General features: G+C 35.7%; 1 protein-coding gene and 1 long non-coding RNA gene across 2 annotated transcripts; both read right to left on the bottom strand.

The window, feature by feature from the left end:
* Positions 1-745: 745 nt before the first annotated feature.
* LOC121984049 (DExH-box ATP-dependent RNA helicase DExH6-like) lies at positions 746-25,255 on the bottom strand. Its single transcript, XM_042536807.1, has 14 exons — positions 24,960-25,255; positions 23,154-23,244; positions 20,630-20,942; positions 20,424-20,498; positions 11,451-11,495; positions 10,507-10,597; positions 10,368-10,426; positions 8,214-8,375; positions 6,127-6,179; positions 5,788-5,821; positions 5,566-5,655; positions 4,469-5,473; positions 3,324-4,397; positions 746-1,486 (listed from the first exon to the last, which is right to left on the bottom strand). Exons 1-14 carry the CDS (start codon positions 25,111-25,113, stop codon positions 1,124-1,126), a joined length of 3,609 nt encoding a protein of 1,202 aa, XP_042392741.1. The 5' UTR covers positions 25,114-25,255; the 3' UTR covers positions 746-1,123.
* On the bottom strand, positions 13,729-14,221 carry LOC121984050. The gene is made up of 3 exons (XR_006112764.1): positions 14,069-14,221; positions 13,877-13,943; positions 13,729-13,776 (listed from the first exon to the last, which is right to left on the bottom strand). It is a non-coding gene; the product is annotated as an uncharacterized LOC121984050 (long non-coding RNA).
* Positions 25,256-25,389: the final 134 nt, after the last annotated feature.

A 25,389-nucleotide genomic window follows, 5' to 3' on the forward strand; every position in this document is an offset into this window, starting at 1 on the left:
CGGAGTTGGATTGGAACGCAAGAGATTGAGACGGACGCTATCTTTATTCCCAACGCACATTAATCGCATGACCCTCAACGCAATCGTATAATAAAAATTTATTAATATAAAATAAAATTTAAATTAATAATCAGATTCCAGCTAAAAATTAAATATAAAGTATTCTATTTAATACATATTATTTTAATTAATATATATCGGTCAAAAAAAATAAATAAATATAAAATATTTCATTCTAACCATTTAATAGGCTCGTTGGTTGAATTTTGAGGAATCCAAAATGGATAAACTACGAGTAGCAATCACAGCAAACAAGAAAGAAAGACAAAATACTGCAGGATTGCGACGAGTTCTGAGAATAAATGTGTATTTGTTGATTTACCTTGGATACGGCCAAATCTAGTTGGGTTTCTAAATGCGGCGGATCTTTGTGGGAAATTTAATATTATGACTAATTTAGTAAAAAGAAATCACAGATGTTGGATTTGTAAAAGGCAACTTATGCCCACTAGCAAAGTCAACACGAAGAAAGTTTTTTCTTTTGATTTTTTGACCAATAAATGTATTGCTAGTTTATATACTATATGATAATTTATTGATATATATCAAATAATTAAATATTTAAATCGTTATTTTTAGGATAAAAGAGAATAACCGATACGCAAGGTTCTCTAGCCAAGTGACAAGAAAAAAGTGGATGCTTATTCTCGAGGGAAATCATGTGGGGAATTTGTTTCAATCCACATGAAGAAATGCATTTAAAAATCGATATTAAATCAAGTGAAATTTACAGTTAGAATCCGGTTTTCCTTTGACATGAGGATCTGATGTTTTCTATCCAACAAATTGGGAACATATTCAAAGAATTAACAAGATTTTATAGAGTTGCTTCCTATCCATGATTGCATTCTGATGAAGTTAACTCTCAAGAACATGGTACATATGGCTGCTGCGCCAACAGCATAAATCACCATTTCTGGATTTTGCATGAAGATTTTGCTCAAACAGCAACTAGATTCTGGCTTTCTGTAATTCGCGGCCTTGAACAATATCTCCATAAGAATGTCGGAGTATCAGCAACCACGACAGTGAGGATCGATGAAAGACTTGGGTAGCTGGGCCTTCATCGTCGCCTTTTGAAGGATCTTCTCCTTGGTGCCGAGCTACCAAATTTTGGACCATGGAACGGCGTGTTGGGTGCCCTGGGAGCACTTTGGCTTTGCTGAGTTTTCCTGTATTTCTGGACATGTGGAGTTTCAACTTCGGCTGAAAATAAGGATCTGAGGAAGGCCCCAGGCGGAATGAAGCCGGCTCGTCTTCTTCCCTGAATAGGTTTGTTCGTGTTCCCTGCATCTCCAACTGATGATCGGCCATCAAATGCTGCCTCGGAAAGTGCTCTGGGTAATCCATCATAAGAGAGAATGCAGGCAATGGCATACATTGACGCCCCTAAAGCAGGAGGCAGAACTGCCCGCGGATTCTTTACCTGCAAAGTTGTCAATAAGAATAAATGGACACTTCACTCAAAAGTTATACCTAAGATTAAGATATTTAGTTAAAGCGAGTTAAGTAAAAGAAAATTATCTACCATGCATACAAGATAATAAAAATTGGGGAATTTATTAGGGTCTTATTGCTAATAAATTTATATATTACTTGATTGTCATTCTACATTTATGTCTCTGAGTTTGGCACATTTCCAGGGAAACTCTAATCTATTTTAGAATTATGTTCTTAACCCACTCTTCAGTTAATTTAAACATATTGTAAAATCCCAGCTTAATACTAATACACTGGATTCTAAGAACTCTCGTTGAATTGATTAGTAATTATGCTAACTAATCTGTAGAGATAACAAAAGAAGTGTTCTCTTGAACTAAATTGTTTCTTAGATGAAGTGACAATCAATCTCAATATATTATCCAATCGTAAAAGACAATGAGCAACATTCAAAAGAACACCCCTAATTATCACTACTGTATCATTTAGTATTATCAATTAAGAATGAAACAAGTTGTTACTAATGTCGCATTTAGTGACAAATCCAGTTAATGCTCATTAATAGTTTGAACCAAACTTTCTATCATAAATGGTTATCACTATTGTGTTTAGTGATGATTCTATAAAATCTATTATCAATTACAACGAAAAAAAATTGTTAGTAATGTCATATTTAATGACAGATTCAATTAATACTCACTAATAGTTCTAGCCACGGGACTTAAACCGATGAATCTAGCAACAAAAGTATTGTAACTAAAGGAACTTTTAGTGACAAAAATGTTTGTTGTGAATACAATTCTTATGTAGTTTACTTCATACTGCTATTTTGTCTTTAGAATATTCACAAGAAAGTCCTAATTTCTTATGTAGGTCCCTAACAATACATGAACTATACAAAAGCAAAAACAGTGTCAAGATCCTCATAATTGAGCAAATGCAATAAAAAATTGTTCCTCCATTTACCATGATGGAAACAACATACCAACTCAAATATACAGCACAATACAGTGAGCCATCCCCCGACATCCAAGGAGGGGAACTCTTCACTGTGGATTTAAACATGCTTGATGTTATATGAATTCAATCCTTACATTGAACATTGTGGCACCATGAAGTTCCACTTCTTTCCTTCCCTGGAGGATAATATTATAGCTTCCTTTGATGGTGGCGTTAAATTTTCAAACACCCAGCTCTCGGAAAGATCAATGATCTGCTTGGTTTAGTGCTTGCCTCTAAACCAGTTCGTATTATTAGGAGTTGTACTCTAATACATCACCATAGGTAGGACTTACCAAACACAGGCTGATAAGCACAAAAATAGACAGGCTAAAAACATCAACAGAGAAGATATGCTATCTAGCAGTCTTCCTGTTTGTAAGAAATCATTTCGCTCTGCCATCTCCTAATGTTTTTAATAAGAACTAATAACATGTACTAGATGGAGATCCAACAGATGTCTAAACGATGACTGCGACTTCAAAGGCTGTTGAGGATACCTCATCAGGACACGTGAATGAGCTTCGTCAAAGCTCAGATTTTCTAAGCAACTAGTAAATTGAATAATTCTGTGCCTTGATAAAACTTATCTTATCAAAAGAAAAAAAAAATTGCAAGAGTAAGAGACGATCAAAATTGACAGAAACATTTTGAGATAAAATATGGGTATGAGAAAGAAAATGTATGCTAATTGATGAATCAAACAAACTAAAAATCTGTTTATATGATAATGTTTGCCAAATATCTAGCTGGTCAAAGAAGTTGGGAACTGAAAAAAGCAATTAAATCTATTGTGAAAACTATGTACAATGTCAAAACCATACCTTAAATAAGATTGTGGAAGATAGATGTTCCCGTAGGCAGTATATCTGAGCAACATCAAGGGCTGTTGATTCAAATCTCAACCATCCATCAACAAATACTGAAACATTATTGTCAGGAGAAGACATTATTTCTTCCCCACGTGTACTAGAGGATTTGTTTGGCCCCAACTCATCTCTCTCATTGCTAGAATCATCTACATCTTCATCATTTGCATCAAGGTCATCAGAAGGAGCAACAACCAATTCCTTCGCAAGCAATAATAATGGATATGGATCAACAAGAGAACAATTTTTTATGTACATCCCTCCATCCCCACGAGTAATTTCGTCATAAATAACAAGTGAACAAATAGCCTCCTTACTAAATGATAAATTAAAGTTAGAAGAATGTGGATGTAAGCGAACTTTGGCACCACTAGCAGTTTCCACTACAGTTCTTTTATCATTCTTCCGGCGAGGAAGAAATCTTCCTACCATTGGATAAGCACCAGCCATGAGCACTGCTCGAAGAATACCAGGATCATGAGCATTTAAACTACAATTAGATGCATCTTTTGGAATAAATCCATGTTTTGCTAGCTCACTCTGAAGCTGCTTCCTCATGTTACATAGCATATTCATTGTACCAGATGAGACAAAATACCTAGAACAGAATTGTGATTCCTGACCTCTTTCTTTTGCCTTCTTCCAACAATCAAATGCAGCTACAACAGCAAGTTGATCGCTGCACCCACCACACAAAGAGGCAAGTTCGAGTTTTGCAAGAGCAGCCTTCTTCCTCCCATCTGGAGCCATTGGGAGAAGGAATGGTTCTCGATAATCAGCTGCACATGCTAGAGTTAATGCAGGGTCCAAGCAATTCATCAGAATTGCAAACAAAAGCATCTTGCTAGTTGTTGGATGAACGGGAAGGGAACCAAGCTGCTTCCCAAGATCAGTGAGTCTTTCGTCGTCTGTCAAAGCACCTATATCTTGAAGAACAATAATTGCATTGCGAACTGTTTCTGAAACAGGAGGATCCAATGTTTTTTGTAGAAAGTCAGCTAGTCTACAACTGGGGTCAAGCAATTTTACCTGCAAGGGAAGAAACTAAGAGCAATCCAAACTTTAGTAGTAATTACAACAGAAGAGAGAAAAGAACTTGCCTGCAAGCAAAGTTCCTCAATAGGCATCCTCTTAATTTCAGGAACTTGGTAGTCTGGCAAAGATGCTGCACGAAATTTTGAAAAAAGATGGTAACAGGTTCCTGGTCGACAACGACCAGCACGACCCTCACGTTGTCTTGCACTAGCTTTTGACACCCAAGAAGAATGAAGTGTGGATACATTGCTATATGGATCATAACTTTTTTCCTTCATCCGGCCACTATCTATGACATATACAACGTCATCAATTGTAACAGCAGTCTCAGCAATGTTTGTTGACAGAATGATTTTACGAGCACCAACAGGCGGGCGTTTAAAAACCTTTTTCTGCTCTGCAGACGGAATCATAGAATGCAGAGAGATTATCCAAAACTTTGATTGGTCCTGAAAGAATGGTGATGCAACCAACCTCTCTCTGGTTTGGTTAATGTCATCCCATCCAGGAAGAAAAATGAGAATAGCTCCTTCTATTGGATCAGTGCAAATTTTCTCTAATAGTCGCTCTATAAGAACAGTATCAATGTGCTCTTGATTAACACTTGCAAGGTATTCATTTATTAGCTCCTCATCTTCTACTGATTTTGATTTATCTTTCTCCATATGTTTTTTGATAATTTCATATGTCTGACCTTGGTTCTCACATTCAGCCCAATCTAGAGCACGTTTACCACTGTTGTCACATAAAGAACAATCAGCACCATAAGAAAGAAGCATGCAAACATCACCAACTCTGCCCTTTCTAGCAAATACCATCAAGGGTGATACACCAGTAGAAGAATGCCTGTAGTTGTAGATTCTAGGTGTTTGCTCAGTAGAAATCAACTCTAGTAAAGGATCAAATTCTTCATTAGTTAAAGCCAAACAAATTGCTTCATCTAAGACACTTTTATCTTCTGCAGACAGAGGATTAGATTCCTCAGAATCATTCACTGCCACATGATTTAAATGGTTATCATCCACAGGTTTCAGGATAGAAAGCACATCTTCCAAATAAAAAGTCTTGACCTGAAAAAAAAAACTCAGTTGTTATTAGTTCATGTTACAGAGAACAATAAATACCAGTGGCGATGTAGTAATTGACACAGAAACATTCTCACAGGATATGTAAATCCTGGGACTTGAATAATCGGGCACCCATTGAAGTAATTGGAAAATCGCTCAGCATCAAGAGTAGCACTCATGAGCACCTGTTGGTTTTTAAAGGTACAAATCATTCATCATTATGAGACTAAAAAATGATTGCACATCATGCATGAGGAAATAGTCCAACAAAACGAGCATGGTATGGAACACAAAGTGCCAATGAAACTTGTACTTACCAGTCGTATATGTGGATAAGCAGGAAGCAAATCTCTGATGATCAAAACAGAAAACAGATAACTCAGAACAGGAAATAAACTTTTGTCCTATAAAAACTTTACTTTTATGATATTGCAGAAAAAAAAAAGAATGGTCACTAATTCACAATTCTATCAATCATGAATAATCATACAACAATTTCTTACTGCAAGACAAATTATAACTTCCAATCACCAAAGAAATCCAAATCTAAATACAGGGTTACTTGTCCTTCAGTAGAAATTTGTATAATAATATGTGAGCTCATTAAAGCAAACAAAGGGAACTAAAAGAGCATCCAAGTAGTGCAATCCAAATACCTGAGTATTGTCAGCATAAAATCAGAATATCTATCCCTCTCGTGAATTTCATCCTACAAAAGAATGTGGTTGGCAAGCAACAAGTTAAATGAAATCTAGCACAGAGCCAGCTAAAGCCACTAAAAGATTATTATAGATCTAGTATCAAAAGAAAATCAAATCATACACCTCATTCAATGTCAGTTAGACTAAAGTGAAATTACATTAGTTAAGGAACAACTAAAGCAACCACTTAAGCAGAACTACCAAATATCTAGAAAATGAAAGCCATTAAAAAAAAGCACAAGTGCACGAAGCTCCCTCTAATGCGGGGTTTGAGAAAGGATCTATTGTATGCACCCTTACCTTGCTTTGTAATAGGTTATTTTCAAGACTCGAACCCATGACCTCTAGGTCACACGACAACAACTTTACAATTGTGCTAAGACTCCCCTTCTAGAAAATGAAAACCATTCATTCAGAATATTGTTATTACATTGTATTAGAGAATTATAGGATGAGTTTGTGTGCATATCATGTTCATCAACATGTTTGTCCCTACTATTTATGGTTTGCTACTCAAATCCCATCACAACATTGAGCTCTTTGCAAAGTTATATCCCCGGTACCATTTCAATCAATTAAATCATCTCCCTCTACATGTCATAACATCCACTCTAATAAAAATGAACACCTATAACTATAAATTTATAGATTGCCTATTGAACATGTCCATCCGATCTGAAATTCCTCTCCAGTTTATTGTCAAATGGGGTACACCTAATCGTTCTCAGGTATTAATATATTTCATTGTTCCTTTGTACTAACTCAACACGTCCACTCTAGTGTTCTTATCCATGCTATATTGCATTTTTGAACATGTTGCTTCCTAACACCTATGAGGCATATGACAATCACAGTCTTATGTAAGACAATCACACAAGAAACTCAACCACTCATTATACTATTAATAAAATCTTCATCAATATCTCATTAAAATAGATCGAAGATATCTAACTCGTAAATTTATAGGAATTAACATTGATCTATCTTAATATTTTTCACATTCTTTTCTTATTACTGAAAATGGTGGTGAAAACGGTGGGCGAGTATTCTCCATTGTGGTAGGTTGAATTATAATCTTAACCTAAGAGGCATACAACAATCACACAAGAATCTCATTGTTAATTTAACCACTCTTTTTTATTACTATTAATGATATCTTCGTCATTATCTCTTCATCAAATAGTAAATCCAAAATATCAAAAACTCTTATTTGTAGGAATTTAATATTGATCCATCTCAACAATTTTTTTGTTTCTTATCTAGAATTCATAAAAGACAGCATGCTCTTAATAAAGTTTCTTTAAAAACAAGATATAAAGAAAAATCACTCTTTTTCTCCAAACTCTAGACCTGCAAAGAGGCGTTTCACATAGCTAGCACTGAAGAAGAAAAGGTTAAGAAATCAAGAAAGTTTATTATGCATATTCCACATGAAAAGATGCAATCAATGTGTTTGTTATCCTCATAGGTAAAAGGATAAATTTACTCCTAATGTAGAGATCACTTACAAATTTGTTTTCTGAACTTTTTGGAAACTTGAGGGGATAATATGGCTTAAAAAATGAAGTATACATGAGTTGCTCAATTCTGTTCAAGACAAATGAACACTAAAGTGCTATAAACAATCATTAAAAAATTTACTAAAAGAATATCTTTTTCAGTAAATGCTCTTATTTGTACATTCCAAAAGCATCAAGTCTGTTACTAAACCAGGCCTGCTAATAGACAAATGAACACTAAAGTGCTATAAACAATCATTAAAAAATTTACTAAAAGAATATCTTTTTCAGTAAATGCTCTTATTTGTACATTCCAAAAGCATCAAGTCTGTTACTAAACCAGGCCTGCTAATAGAAAAAGTTCTATCCCTCATAAAACACTATAAGACACAATTCAAACACTACTAGGCTAGAAATAAAAGACTCTCAAAGGCATCAAGTCCATTACTAAACCAGGTCTACTAATAGAAAGTTCTAGCCTTCAAAAAAACACTATAACACACTCAATTAAAAATCTGGCAGACTAGAAATACTAGGCATTACCACAATAACATGGGTTATTCCTTGCAAACAGTCCTCCAGTGAACTGTTTCCAGCATCAATGCTTGAAAAACTTGAACCTCTACTGATCAACAATCTCAAAAACACTCCATTAGTGCAGAATATGATCGAGGAGTGCTTCCCACCCTTGGACTCCAGTCGAATCTGAGTTCAAAGAAATAAAAACTGAACTTGAGTTTGCTAGGTGTATTTGCAACAACAGTTATACAGGACAGAAAAAGTGAGCACAGAAATTTAAAGAATAAAATATAAACATTTCCAATAACCAAGCTGAAAATGCATACGGAGATAACATCAAAACAAAAACGACAAAAAGAACCCAGTACAAACAAGGGACCAGTAGAGTGAATTGCATTGCTATCAGATTATCCTTGTCTAATACTAGAATATGAAACACAACAGAAAGGACCGGTAGAAACTTAAAATCAGTAAAAACAAAATGACATGCAATCTACTAGATGTATTGATATAACTCAATCAAGATTTAAGGGAAAAGGTGACTTTATCTAGTTGTTTAAGTCCATCCACTAACTATTAGCACATATATCATATCAGATTTGAGAGTTAGATTCACTCCAATCATCAACTATAAGTCGATAATCAAGAAAAGAAACTACTGAATATGAACTAATGTCCAAGCATGAAGGCTCTCTTGAAGAACTATGTAGTTTATTTTTAAAAAAAAATCTCATACATTATACATATGCCTATGCTTAAGTGTTAGGTTCCAAGTTAAGCACTTGACGAGCTCACCATCATCTCTGAATGTAATGTGTTCTTTTTGTCATACTGCATATTGATGACACATATGCCAACTCACCGGGTGAAATAACTCAATGCACACACATCATCCACGCACATCAATCAACTATCTAGTGCAATTTTTATGCATCTAAGAATAAGCATCTAAGCTTCCATAGGCAGAGCAATAAACCATGATGGTTATTCAGGTCAAACTTTCAGATAATAGGGATTAGTTTCAGTTAACTACAGGCAACCCATGTATGGCTGATCCTATTATAACAAGAATTGAATTGATATAACAGCTCCTCATTCTCTTGAATTTTCATCAAAGATGATATGATTTGGAGAAATACCTTGATGTCTGAGAACCAAATAGGAACAAGTGCAAATGTAGAAAGTATAAATAAGGAGAAAGAAATAACATAAGGGAAGAGAAGAAAAAGAAATTGTTCCTTGTTGCTAGTCCTACAGCTACCAGAACACTCATTAAACGGCAGTATAGAACTTACTGTTTCTCTTCTACTCTTGGGAAAAAGCATGATACACACAAGATAGATGAGACCCAAATAAACAAGAAAAATAAGAACAGATAACCACTGTCACTCATTAAAACACAGAAAACCAGATTAGGAGTCAAGGACATGCAAATGAAGCAGTAGCATAAAGCACAACTACAATCATGATTTATGAATCATTTGGGGTTAAAAATAAAAAAGATACAAGTTTGGAAGTATAAAACTATATGTTTCAATATATTAAATTCTATTTTGTGTTAATATATTTTAATTTTTGAATATTAAAATTATGGCCATATAGCTCAGGTAGTAAAGTGCCAGTTTTGCTACTTAAATCTAAGTTAGCTTAGATTAATTAATAATTAACTTGTTTATATTCAAGAGTTCAAGTTCATGCTTATATAGAATTTCACTATTAGAGTTGACAATTTTTCATATAATACAAAGAAATTCAACATAAATTGAAAAGAGTATATACATTTTGAGAATTAAACAATATCAAGAATTAATTTATAATGAATTAACATAATTGTCTTAATTTAACTATTATCGAGGAAGCGACTTACCAAGGGCAGTAACTGATAACCCTTGAAGATATTGTGATAAATGAATACAAAATATTAGATTGACGTGGACAATTGATATGTTCATAATTATATATTATAAAATACTATTATTTAATTTCATAGCAAAGCACCCAGGTCTTCAACTTGGTCCCGGTAACGCAGACTGCTGGGCCAGAGGACATGGATTCCAATAGAAATTATCAGATTATCTACTTCTGGAACTTTTAAGTTTTAACCAAAAAAATTCAAAAAGAGCAATTTTGGTAAAATTAGAAAATAGATTCCAAATATTTGCTGATAAAAATGTATACCTTATACCCAACAGTCTCTCCAACAGGTTCCCCTCTTTCATATGAGATCCTCTCAGCAACTGTTTAGACCCAAAATCTCAGATGATAACAGGATGTATAGAATGAAGGAAAAAAAAATTATACTATGAGGTAAAGAAACCTGAAATAGCTGAAATGCGTCTAGGTTGTGTGCATATGATCTTACAAACTTCACCTTTATCCCACATATGTTCCAACAGATACTGAGGAACCTGATTTCATTAAAGGCAATTAAGTGCAACCGAAGCAAATGATAAGAAAATGGGAAATACGCATAAAAGATATCAAATAGTAAAAACCTAAAAGCAATAAGAATAAATACACAGAGACACACATAATACCATTATGCTCCATATTATATCCAAGCAAGTTAAGGGTAGCTTTGGCATATAGAAGTAAGAATGATGCTCTAATGATAGAACCAGGTCGTGCCTGGCCTAGCATGCCTCTTGGCAAGCCAAGGCAAGCAATGGCTATTATCATGTCTAGGTAGATACCCACCCCAAAACCCATCGCCACCACATACTCAAAAGCAAAGCATACAGAAACAGTCTGCATCTGTAATCAGTTACATAGGAAAGTTATATCTGATTAAGACTAAACCCGCTAGAGACCAAAAGATAAAGATAATAACACTGGAAGTCACTGTCATCAACCAAGAAACCATGTATTTACATGGATATGGCAACCACAAGTACCAGCTACCTTGTGGTCCACTATTTACATGATCTAAGGCATTAGCAAGAAGTGGTTGCCTTCATCCACAGATTCTACAATCTTAGCTGATATGTTTGAGAAAAAAGGATCATTTCCTAGAAAACCACATTTTGGCCAAAATTATCAAACATTAAACACTGCATATATTTTTCTAATATATACATATTTCAATGCCATGCATAAAAATACATGTTTCATATTTTGGATAAATCATGAAAATTATTCAACAAACAAGACGAATCTTGAGCAGATGTGAGAAACATAAAAAAAATACACTTTGAACTATAGTATGATCAAATTATTGGAACCGTATGTGCAAGATTCATAAAAGGAAAATAACAAAGGAACCTGAGTAGTTTTTCCACAACCAGTCTCACCAGATATAAGTACAACCTGATCAAAAAGAATATATTAGCTAAACAAATACATCATGAATACATCTAAATAACTATCCACAAAAGGAACAAAAATAATAGCGTTGGTCTGTTTGAGACCTGCTATAGCAGTCATTTAGTCAATAACACGTGATTTTTGCAAAGTTTAAAATCTCCACCCGTGCCATGAACACTAGGGTCTTGGTATTGTATAATGCTAATATGATTTCAATATTTTTAAATATAAAATATATGAACTAAAACTAAAAAATTTAATCTAAATATTTTTAAAATAATATATATATATATAGGATAGTTTTATTAGAGTTTAATTAAGACTATTAAAATTATCCCAACTATAGCTAGGAGTTAATTGAAATTATTAACATAAATTATTTAATTAAAAGATAAGTTTCTTCTTATTCCCCGCCGTGCTCTGCATTGTCAGCCCGCACGAGCCTCGTGGACGCGAGATTCGCGTGTGGCATCCGCACCGATCACAAGGCACATGTGATGCCTTTGCGATGGCCGTGAGGCCTGCACGATGCCTCCGCAACTACGGTACCTTAGGCATACTGATGCGGTTTTGGTGGGCGGGCGGAACAAAATGTTTCGCCAGTCCCAAGCGAGACGACATGATATTTTAAACCATGATTAGCATTAATTCTTAATCAATATGCTTAACAAGTAAATAGTTCAACCTCTGCTATTCTACCCAAAAGTCAGGGCGCTAACACAAATACAAAGAAGAAAAAACATCCAATCCCTTCTAATAGTAGAAAATAACCTATTCTTTGTTATTTTCTTCCTATAAAGAAGTGAATTTGCTTAAATGTACAAGGTATTTTTTCCAAGTTTAAGAATGGTTCCATGCCAGGGTTCCATTCCGAAATGCTACAATTTCAACATTATACCATACCAACGCACTCGGCATGCTTCATCAACATCAAACCATGCCCAAATAAGTTCAAGTTATTAGTCCTTTAATCTCTTTTGCTAGGTGTATTTACTTTTTAAAAATTAAATTAGCATTAGACAAACAATTGAACTTATATAAACACCTGACAGCATGCAAAGATGAATAGTTTAAGTCAAGGTTTTAAATCTCAGCCCGTGACGAGGTTTCAGATTGGAACAATATAGTTTCAATATCTTATCGTGCTAATATGGTTTTGATATTTATATATTTATAGATATATAATAACTATTAGATAAATATGTTTATTGTGTATAATTTAAAAATAGGTTATATATTGATTTTATATAAGTTCCCAATTATTGAATAACTTAATACTATTATACAAAAACAATTAAATATATATTTTTTAAAGAAAATTGATCTATCAATAAGTCGGATTTAAATCGATACATCATAATATGTTACCTTACTAATTAATACCAGAAGGAGTAGCATGAATTAGATGGAAGCATTGATTCTTGCAATATTCTGGTTAAATCAATTCTATAGTTCTCCAACGCCCAAATTAAATAATCATCCCATGCAATGCAATATTGATTTCTCCACATGTCCATCAACATGTCTCGATTCACCATTGGAAGTTGGATTTGAACTAGCATCACTAAAATCAAAACAGGTACGGGCATAGGATAAACATATGTCTCCAGACTCTAGTACGATGGATCACCATATGATACATCAGAGTTATAATAAAAAGGTTGAGAGTATGATGAACTTCGATTAGAATTAATCGCAGTAAAACTCTCTCACATATCTTGATAATTATGAGCTTTTTTTTTTTGTTAGACGCGAAGCGCACCGAGGCGCAAAGGGCTCCTAGAGCCCGAGGCGCGCGCCTCTTGAACATGAGGTTGATGACTACTAACCTTTTGCATATTAAATCATTTTTATTATCCGGATTAACTCTTTGAAAATAATTCCATCCCGGATCTTTTGATATATATGTTGGAGTATCACTACTACCTTCCATGATAATTGAACAAGAAAATAATCTGAAAAATTAAAAATAAAATAAAATTAATATGGTACCAGCAATAGAAAAGTACTGTACACTGTACAGTACCAGCAATAGTAAAAAAACAAAAAGCAAAACAAGACAAATAAAAATAAAAAAACAGTAAAAAAATGAAATATCGGACAGCATACAGCAGACAGCAGCACCAATACGAACAGCATCACAGCAACAAAATTAAAAAACCGGATGGCAGTAGGAACTAGAAAGTAAAAATGCAACCTGCAAAAATTAAAAAATAGCAGCACCAATACGAACAGCAGCACAACAACAAAATTTAAAAACCGGACAGCAGTAAGCAAACACAACCTGCAAAAATTAAAAAACAGAAAACCAAAATAAAACAAAACCGGACAGTAGCACAGCAGAACACGAACTGAACAGAATCACAACAAAGCAGAACACGAACTGGACAGCAGCTCAGCAAAGCAGAACACGAAACTGGACAGCAGCAACACAGCAAAGCAGAACACGAACTGTACAGCAGCAACACAAAGAAAAGAAGATACAGAACTGCAGAAGAAAAAAAGATATAGAAACGAAGAAGAAAAAGAAACGAAGAGAAGAACAGAAAAAACAGGAAAAAAGAAGGAAAACATACTTGGATTTCTTCCTCAGCGATGGCGCGACAGCGATGGACTTGGGTTTCTTCCTCAGCGATGGTGCGACGGCGACGGATGAAAAAGGGTTCAGGTTTCTTCCTCCCTTCCTGCGTTTTCTTCTCCTATTTCCCGTGCCCTAATTCCAAATAACGTTGATTTGGAATGTTTTGATAATTATAGCTTTTTTTTTTGTCTGTCACCCTTATATCGACGTTGATATTGAATAGTTCTATCTTCCTAATCATAATCTTGAGTCGCATGTGTGTAATCTTTCTCACATGTCCATGCTCCGGTGTTGAAGTAGGGGGAACATAATTTTTACAACCACTAGATGCATCACCATTGTCATCACTTCCATAAGTACTTACACTGCTATCAACATCACTATCCTCATTTCGAACTTCTTGTCGGACCATAATGTAAGAAGGTGATGATGTTTCATCACTGTCATCATGTTCTTACTCATCAATTGTATCAAATGGATTTTCACTAATTCTCAATTGACCCCTTCCCCTGTAAGCAGGAGTTTTGCCTTTTTCTTTTTATAGTAAAAATTGCAAGAGTTTTGCCTTTGCTTTTGCCTTTATCTATGGACTTGGTTGAATTTGGAATTGGGATGTATGAGAACGTCTAGACTGAGATATAGAAAATCTAATTTTTTAATCAAAAGCTTCATCATCTTCTTCCTCACCGATATCTCCTCTAACTTGTATTTTTTCAATCTGGTGAGTAAGAAATTCAAATGGTCATGGTGGGTCTCATGCTTCATCAAAGATTCTCAACCTTAATGTTAGGAACCCAAAATTTAGAATGGAAGAACACACAAAACACAGAATTGTATTAAGATTAACACAAACAATCTGGTAAAGAAAACTCTCCACCAACCAAAGCCAATGCTTTCGTCAAAGCCAATAATTCTTAGATACCCTCCCCTTTAACTTCCCTCAAACTTATAACCACACACACTCTAAAACATGCTAACATAACTCCTATAAAGATATAACTGACTCAAAAACATAAACGCCCCTTTTGTTTTATCCTTCCAAGGCTTGTTTCCCTCATGAACCAATATGTTTCACCCATGATCCAGTACTTAGTCCCCATCTAGAACTTAGTTCCTATCATTACCACCTCCTGCAGCTCTAGCCTTGTCCTCAAGGCTAAGATAAGAAAATTGAGTTCTAAGAGTGAAATCATCCACCCACGTTGTGTCAATCATGCTCTTGCCTTTCCATTTGACTAGCCATTGACAAGTCACTTCACCATTATGAACAATGTCTCTACTAGCAATCACATATTATGGTTCTACATCATCTTCTAATGTTACCTCCAATCCATTGGGTAAATATGCTTGCACCCAATAGCTTTCGTAGAGTCACGAATTTTGTTAGAACCCCATCATGTTGTTGTACTTGTTCTACCCATTTGGAAAGACTAACCAAATTTCTTTTGAATTGAATTAGGCCCTATATATGATCGAAAACTACCCAACCTAGTGCTCCCTTAGCTGAAATTGCTCCATAACCTCTCCTTCCCTAATGTCTTTTGAGGGATCTCCCATTCCTCTAGCAATTCCTCGTCAACATCTTTTGCAATGCATATTAACTGCCCTCTAGACAGTGGATTCAACATTCGAACTCTTCTTTTGATCTAAGGTAGTAATCCACTCATGAAATAGCTAATATATTGCTCGTTTGGAAGACACAGAACTTGTGAAGAAATCAACTCAAAATCTTCAATAAATTCTTCCACATTTCCGGTATGTTTTAATGCTGCAAATTCTTCAAAAGGATTCTCATGTCTACACCTTCCATATGGGCTATGAGAGCACGTTTAAGTTTTTCCCAAGTTAGATTAACTTTGGTCTTCTTAAAAAGATTAAACCAATGAATTGTAGTGTCTTTCATACTTACATGTACCAACTTGACCTTCATTTCATCAGAAGTATTCCAACCATCAAACATTGGTAATTCCACTTTTTTAACCGATATCTTGTAGTCCTCCAATTAATCACTTTGATGTTCTTGAGGCTCAGATTGAGATGACTGATTAGCAGAAATGGATGACCCCTTCAATGGTGTTGCTTCAACCCTTGTTCCTAATTGCTTGTTGATCTCTTATAAAAGAGAATCATGTTGTTGTACTTTAGACATCAATCGTTGCATAATACCTCTGATTTCATCCATACTTCATGCATTGTCATCCTCTCTTCTAAAACATTAACCCTATTTGACATCTTTGGCATTCTATCTAAGCATACAACCCCTCGTACATATGGTAGGTCGGACCAATGTTAGGAACTCAAAATTTAGAATGGAAGAACACACAAAACACATAATTGGATTAAGGTTAACATAAAAATCTGGTAAAGAAAACTCTCTCCACCAGCCAAAGTCAATGCTTTCGTCAAAGCCAATAATTCTTAGATACTCTCCCCTCTAACTTCCCACGAACTTATAACCATACATACTCTAAAACATGCTAACATAACTGCCACAAAAATATAACTAACTCTGATCCGGTGGTAAGGTGGGACCCGTCCGGCAGAAGGTCAAAGTGGTCAATGTCCTAGGCATGAGTCCGATCGGGGCGAACTACCTTTCCCGATCAACATGAAGAGTAGCCAGTCCGACACTTCGACAGCTCGGTTAGACACCGAGCTTCCGAAGCTCATAAAGCTCAAGCAGGGAGGGACGAAGGCTGAGCGTCGTCCCGCTCGGCCAAACAGTGGACACAGCCTCGACCCGGCAGGCAGGGCTCCCTCGCCCGACAAGGCGGAGCCAGATAGCAGATCACTGGCCAAGCGGACGCTCGGCCTGGCCATTGTATCACCCGGACGACAGACTGGCCAAGCAGCTCTCCCGCTCGGCCTAATAACAGATGAAAGGGGCAGTTGGCGATGTCTTCCTAGTGACCAGTATCACCGATGGGCTGCATGGTTGGCAGCATGGTCAGACAGAGAATCATACGGTGGAAGCTTCTACTGTCACGTCAGGGATATGCTCGGGTTGTTAAGGTATGGCGTCAGGCACGTTTTTCTGACACGTCCTTTCCATGCATACTTTGAGAAGCGTGCACACCTTGGGAAGCGTGCATGCACCTCCTGGGAGCCCTATATAAGGATCCCCAAGCTTCGACGGAGATATATTCACTACTGTAGATACAGTTACGCTATTGCTCCTTTCTTCTCTACTTCATTCGCTTGCCGCACGTAACTGACTTGAGCGTCGGAGGGCCATCACCGGGGAACCCCTCCCTGGCTCGGCACTAACGACTTGTAGTTGCAGGCTTAGCTTGTCAACGTGAGCGCCAGCTCCCTAGCGTCCGTCGACTCACTCTCGGATAGGATCAAACTCTAAAACATAAACTACCACTATATATTAATTCTGTTCAGGACACTTTTTGTTTTATCCTTCCTAGAATATACAAGTCATGTTTTGGGCTTGTTTCCCTCATGATTTAGTCATGATCCAGCACTTGGTCCACATCTTCTGGAACTTAGTTCCTTTCACTTAACAACGTTCCACCAATCCATCATTAGATCATTCTCAATTTGGATAAACCCAATATCAAATAGATCTACCTCACCAGACTCTTGTTCTTCCTTCTCTTATGTTATTGCTTTTAATTGAAGACATATATTATAATGAATGTAGAACCTGCGACGATAAGAAAGACGATTTCGTAGTTTTGTATAAGGTAGAAAGTTATCAATTCCTTTCACAACCACTTGAAGACGTCTGTGAGAGAATTCGTAGTAAACTTTTTCAAATTTAAAGTTGATCCTCTATATTGTAACCACCACTCAGCTTGTAAGATAAATAAGAATAAAATTAAAATAACATTTATATTTGTTGACAATAATTAGTAATAATTTTTACTATATTTACCTATATCCATTTTATATTTGCATGACACTGCGATAGGATCGCTAAAAGAACCATATGTCTCTTGAAATAATCAACTTTCATTAATAGTCTCAGCAACTAATTCTCTATTTGTTTGTAGTCTTGATATTACATTTATGAGGGTCACTAATAAATCATCATTTGTGTCAAAATTATAACAGTATTGATATGCCGAATTAAGATAATAACCTAAAATATTTAAACATATATATTGTAATAATTTTTAATATTGTAATTAATAATTATATATGTTTAATTATTTTAGATTATTATATAAATCTACATATCGTTATAATCTTGGCATAAATGATAATTTATTAGTAGCCCTCGTAAATGTAATATCAAGACTACAAACAAATAGAGAATTAAAGACTATTAATAAAGCAATCCTATTGCAAGAAGGGGTGCCTTGGCACAACGGTAAAGTTGTTGTCATATGACCAAAAAGTCACGGATTTGAATCCTGAAAACAATCTCTTGAAAAAAAACAGGTAAGGCTGCGTACAATGGATCCTTCCCCGGAACCCCGCATGGTGGGAGCTTCGTGCATCGGGCTGCTCCTTTTTATTGCAATGTATATAAAATGGAAGCAAGTAAATATGGTAAAAATTATTACTAATTATTGTCAACAAATATAAATATTATTTTAATTTTGTTCTTATTTATCTTCCAGTTGAGTAGAAGGGAGCCTTGGGCTCAGTAAAGTTGTTGTCATATGACCAAAAGGTCACGGATTCGAATCCTGGAAACAACCTCTTGCAAAAAGTAGGATAAGGCTGCGTACAATGGATCCTTCCCCCGGACCCCGCATGGCGGGATCTTCGTGCACCAGGCTGCCTTTTTTTATCTTCCAATTGAGTGGTGGTTATAATATGGAGAATTAGCTCCACATTTAAAAAAGATTGCAATACGAATTCTCTCGTAGACATCTTCAAGTGGTTGTGAAAGAACTTGGTAACTTTCTCCCATACTCATACAAAAGTATGTAATCATCTTTCTTATCGTCGCTTGGAGAAGATGATCTACATTCATTATAATATGTCTTCAACTAAGAGCAATAACAGAAGAGAAAGAAGAACAAGAGTCTGGTGATGTAGATCCATTGATATTAGATTTGTCCAAACTAAGAATGATTCAATGATGGATTGATGGAGCGTTGTTGAGACTGAGAATCTATTACTTGATGAAGCAGGAGACCCACCACAACCATCTGAATTTCTTACTCAGCAAATTGAAAAAATATAAGATAGAGGAGAGATCGATAAGGAAAAAGATAACGTGAAACTTTTTATCAAGAATTTACATTTTCTGGATCTCAATCTAGACGTTCTCAAACATCCCAACCCCAAACCCAACCAAAGTCCATAGATAAAGGCAAAAACAAAAGCAAAGCTTCTGTAATTTTTACTAAAAAGAAAGAAAAAAGCAAAACTCCTGCTTTTACGAGAATGGGTCAATTGAGAATTAGTGAAAATCCACTCGATATAATTGATGAACAAGAACATGATGACAGTGATGAAACTTCATCACATACTAACACTGTAGTCCGACGAGAAGTTTGAAATAAAGATAGCGATGTTGATAGCACAGCAAGTATTTATGGAAGTGATAACAGTGGTGATGCATCTAGTGGTTGCAAAAATTATGTTCCCCCTACTCCAGCACCATAGCCATAAACATGTGAGAAAGAATACATACATGCAACTCAAGATTAAGATCATGGAGATAGAACTATTCAATATCAACATCAATAAAAGGATGATAAGATTAATTCTGATCGAAGTTCATCATACTCACAACCTTTTTATTATAACTTTGATGCATCATATGGTGATCCATCATACCAGAGCTTGGAGACATGTTTATCCTTATCCTATGCCCATACCCATTTCACACTGATGGACATGTGGAGAAATCAATATCAATATTGCATGTCATTAGATGATTATTTAATTTGGGCATTGGAGAACTATAGAGTTGATCTAACTAGAATATTGTAAGAACCAATGCTTCCATTAGATTCATGTCACTCCTTTTGGTATTAATTAGTAAGGTAACATATTATAATATATCAATTTTAATTCGAATTATTGATAGATCAATTTTCTTTAAAGCAAAATATATTTAATTGCTTTTGTCTAACAATATTAAGTTGTTAATAATTGATAACTTATATAAAATCAATATACAACTTATTTTTAAATTATACACAATAAACATATTTATCTAATAATTTTATATATATATATATATATATATCGAAATCGTATCGACACCGCACGATACCGAAATCATATTGTTCCGGTCTATGACCGAAACCTTGACATGGATTGAGATTTTAAACCTTGTAAGGATGCTATTCATGAATATGTTATGTTTTCAACGGAGTATTCAATAAAGATATCAGTTTAGTAAATTGATATGGAGGAATATGTAGAGCAAGGACCTGGTTATTTTCTAGTGTTGAAGTAATGGCATGTTTGAAGGATGCAATTGGAAGTTTAGCTCTGTCTTCTATAACCTGTAGAAAACATTCACAACTTGAATCCTCACCATAATCAAGTTGTAATAAACAAGAAGGTTAGCAGCTCAATGGAGACAAGAACAAGTAGATTAACTAATAAATTCAATCAAAATTTTGAAAAGGATAACCTTTCCCAGCTCCGCTGAATTACTTATTCTGGAGGATAACTCTTCCACCTTCTTTGCAATGTCAGACTTGCTAATTGATGGTTTACTAAAGGTGGCATCTTGCTTCCATTGTCGATTACCAATTTTTTCCCTCGTGTTCCTTACTGCATCATCACTCAGATCCATATCTTCAGGTGGATAATGCATGAAAAGATCTTGAAGAATATTTTTTGTATCTTCTGAAAATTGTAAGTATGTAGTAAATTCTTCCTTCTTAATGGATGCATTTTCCTTTTTGTTTTTGTACACAGAAAGGCACCTTCTTTCTCCACGCCTAAATGAGGTTCAAGGTATAAATCCCAGAAAATTCATTCTCACATTACTTCTTAGAAAGTAGAGAAACATGTAGGGAATCATGAATCATAAATGGATGGATCTTCTGATTCAATTCAAATGCCAATGTAACATCTAAAGGAAAAAAAATAATAAAATAGAATTTTAGAATACTACACAAGTTTTTTCTATATATTTAATTAGTTTACTTATTATTTGTGAGAGCAGGACATCGCACAGTATATCTATGCATGTCATCCATGTGGCTATTTAGCAATTTCATGCAACTAAAATAATCCTAATGTTGCTTCCATCTTTCATCTCACTACAGAGCAGAAGGCAAGGCTTGTGACGCAAACCAATGGATACTTCAATCACTCAAAATTTAAAAAAATAAAAATAAAGCATATGTCAATAGAAAGGTTTAATATAGTGAGTCGTGATGGAATTTCAGTCTCTTACAAAAATGATTCAGTTTTGGTATAGTATCTTGAGTTGGTAAGGTTTCAATCCTTAATTTAATTAAAATATTAATGATAACATGATCACTTTTACTTAGTATAAGTTATTCCATTCAGATTGAAATTTCGATACTAAATTTCCTTAGCTGGCGGAGGATATTAGATATCAAGTTGTTATCTTATTTGATTGCTTGTCGCAATTTATTTTAAATTTTGGATGATCAATTAAGCTAAACCGAACCAACTTATTAGCTTCGGGGATCTAGTGTGGTCTAATTAAGTTTTGGGAGGCTTCATCAAAAAGACACAAAGATTACAATCATGTGAGTCTAGCACAGGATCACTTTGGACTCATAACGAATAAATTAGAAGTAAACCAAGTTCATACTTGGGCTAAACTAGTTTAGTTGTGTTAATTAAATCAATTTTTAGGGAGAACATGAAAAAAAATCCTTTGCTCCAATTCATACCCACACTGCTCCACCTCTTCTTTCCCTCCTTCCCTCACACGGACATAGCGTCACCCTACTCCAGCAACTGGTCGCCTGACCTATGACCTTCAATCCTCCTCTATGTTGCTCTCCTCTCTTTCATGGTTCCTCTGTCACCCGATCTCTAACATGACATCTCTTTCTCCCACTGATCTCTCTCAGTGTGACTGTGCTCTTCCCCGCAATCCTTTGCATGGAAGTTGTTGTTGGTAAGGTTCAAAGATCACAATTTGAAACATTTTGCAATAGTTGTCGCCTCGCTTTGCTCCCTTGTCCGAAACACCTCGTGTTGCATCTACATCATCATTAAAGATTCAACTAAGCTCTTTCGAGACTTCATGTTAGTTGGTGGGTGGAATAAATGTTTCACCTGTGGTAATTTGGTAGCTATTTTGAAAAGGTGTATTATATTTTGGAACTAGTAGCATGAAGCTGAAGCGATCAAAATCAAGATACGTCCTTTGGGACACTGCCTTTGATAATTATACTTAAATTGGTAGCTATGAACAGAAACAGCTTTTGATTATTATACTTAAATTGGTAGCTATGAGCAGAAACAGGACTTGTGCTTCCAGTGATGTGGTGTAAGAAATAAACTAATTAAAGCCTAGAGAGACCATCACCAAGTGAATATCAACATGCTACAACAATCAAGTAGGCTAGTGGCTATCTACAATGCTAATAATCCTATTTGCTAGAGTGCACCAACCATGTATAAGTTGATTGACATTTAGTTATAGATGTGGTTATGCCCAGAAAAAAATATCAACACTCCATTTGCCTACTTGAATAAAACTTGCAAATTTCTTACATAGCCAATCACTTTGGCATGCTTTCAACAGCGTACCAATTAGGAAATGATTAATATCTACTCTTCACGCTCTCATTCTTGATTGCCATTCTATTCAGCATGTAGTGATTTCCAGAATAACACTGCATTTATCTACTTTGAAGAACAGAATGCAGGCTTCTGAGTAAACACTTATGTGGGCATAGTATTTAAGCCAGTGACAAAAGAAATAACTAATCCATCAGCTGAGAAATGACATGAGGAATGCTGTGGTAGGTTGGCTAAAAAAGATGCAATATAATGACAGTCTGCATAAGTTCCTATGCTAACTAAATTGAAACATATACGAGATGAAAGTGACATCCATATGAAGTAACTGTAGAAATCATGAGTAACAATCACAGAAATAAAGATAAGTGTCAACAAGAAAACACAATTCTGCAGGTTTACTCTCTGTTTCTTCTACTCACCCTGAACTTTTTGACAGCATACCCATTTTCCTGCACATAATATGGATTACTGCACGTTCTTCTTTTGACAATCCTGGTTCAAATGTATATACTGTAGACAAATACACAAAATTCATAGTTGGTCAGATTAGCATGTAGTGCTAAAAGAAAACATTCAATTATCATGCCAAAAAATAACTTATAGTATTCACATGCATGACCCAAGTATACAGAAACTGATATAACATTTAAACTGTGAGCACAATGATGCAGAGAACAGAGTATCAAATTGTGAATCATGAAAAAAGACCCTTGCATGAATAATGTCCAAAGCTATCCATTGGAAATCCAGGCAAGTACCAAATCAAGTGACTCCAGAATATATGAATCCCAGAGCATTTTATCCAAAAAAAAATATTGCTGCAAGAAGATCACATAGTGTTTGTTCGACACGGACTCCAAAACACACAAATCCTAGAGCATTTTATCCAGAAAATTATTGCTGCAAGAAGAGCACATAGTGTTTGCTCCACACCATAAGCATTCTGCCACATATCACCAATCTTCCACCCATATCTAAGCTCAAGCTTTTCATAATCAATTCTATAGCCCTCTAGATTCAAGCCTCCAGAGCTGTCGCACTAGATTTCAAGTTCATTTTCTACGGAAGTCTCTGTTGACTCTATAGCCAAGTCAACTGTACCTACCAGCTAGAATTACTAAGCCACAGACAAAGTTCATAGATAGTTCTGTCTTACTTCAACCTTCTCAATTGTTTACAAGAGGGACTTTCAGCGAAAGAACTTTGTTGGAGGCTCAAATGAAATTTGAGTTCAGCTCTGAGCATGACAGGCTCATCAATAAAGAAATATCTAGCCACAAAAGCTAAAGTTCTCACAGAATCACATTGTTTTAAGGTGCCCCAACCTGCTGAAGAATCAAGCAGAATTCACTGTGTCGTCAGATTCTCCACAAGACCAAAACTTGACTATTAACAACAGTCAAGAAAGGCGTGACCAAGTTTACATTTCCTATGAGCAACCTGGGTATAAATTAAAAATTGTATCTTTTCCAGCAAACAAGCAACTTTTATGTCATACATGTAAAGAAACGACAGCAACGGGAATCATCACCTTGAAAATTTGTTCCTTTGATATTAGGTCAATTGCTGGACCTATTATAATGGCATAAAGGATAGGACGCGAAGAAGTATAAAATAGCAAGAACAACTGTGACTGGCAACTATACTGGACTAATCGGCCATTACACAAACAATATATTCTGAGATCAACCAAATTATTTACAAGGCATTCGTATACTTCACACAGAGCATCCATATACTTCATCTCTAAAGTGCCTAGGTCTTCAAGTGCTACATGCTTATGTGACTTGCATGCCATTGTACAGCTTCAGCTTAATCAAAAACCAAGAAGCAGGGAAGAGAGATTGGTGTAAGTTCAGCAGTACTTCAAGGTCAGGTTAGCGTAAACTTAAATCTCGTAGAATGGTGACTAGGTATCAGTTTTCTTGCTCTTAGTTCAAATAATCAAATTCTCCAAAGTCTATTTATCAAGACCACGTCAAAGATTCTCTTTTTATTAGCTCTTAACTCCCCGTAGTATGCAGATACATCAAAGAAAATTTTCAATTCTTACACCATCCAACACTCCTATCATTGTTATTTTCAGACAGAGAAAAGAAGAGAGGAAAAGAAGCATGAATCAACAGTCCATAGACGTAGGTAACACTTCAACAAAGAGAATTACTTAGATAATGAGGGGCGAAAGTGAACAAGACTGATTTTTTATGAATGAAACCGGAAGGCACCTTCAGCTTGGGAGCCCCGGAACTCTTCAAGTGTCTTGGAAATCCGAACGCGGGAGGACTCAGTGACGAGGCCCGGCGGCGGCGGCTGGTGCTGCTGCACGCCTCCTCTTCCATCCTTCTTCCCCGTCCGTTTTCTTTCAAGCTCTTTCCCCATGCAGCTGCGAAACGCGAGACGGCGAGAGGGCGCCTCCTCCCGTCGGTGGCCGCCTTTTCTGTTCTTTCGGCCGCCCTCGAGCAGGCCACCTGCCGTTTCGAAACGTAAATGCCCAGGAAACCTAAACACAACGCGGGCGACGGCCATGTCTACGTCTTTCCCAGTCCAAAATTTAAAGATATTGGGCCGTAATGAATAAGCCCATAAAGTAACACAGGATTATCCAATTTCAAATAAAGTAATTATTTAATTTTGCAATAGTTATTATTTTACTTA

Source organism: Zingiber officinale, chromosome 5B, assembly GCF_018446385.1.
Source record: "Zingiber officinale cultivar Zhangliang chromosome 5B, Zo_v1.1, whole genome shotgun sequence".
Lineage (NCBI taxonomy): Eukaryota > Viridiplantae > Streptophyta > Magnoliopsida > Zingiberales > Zingiberaceae > Zingiber > Zingiber officinale.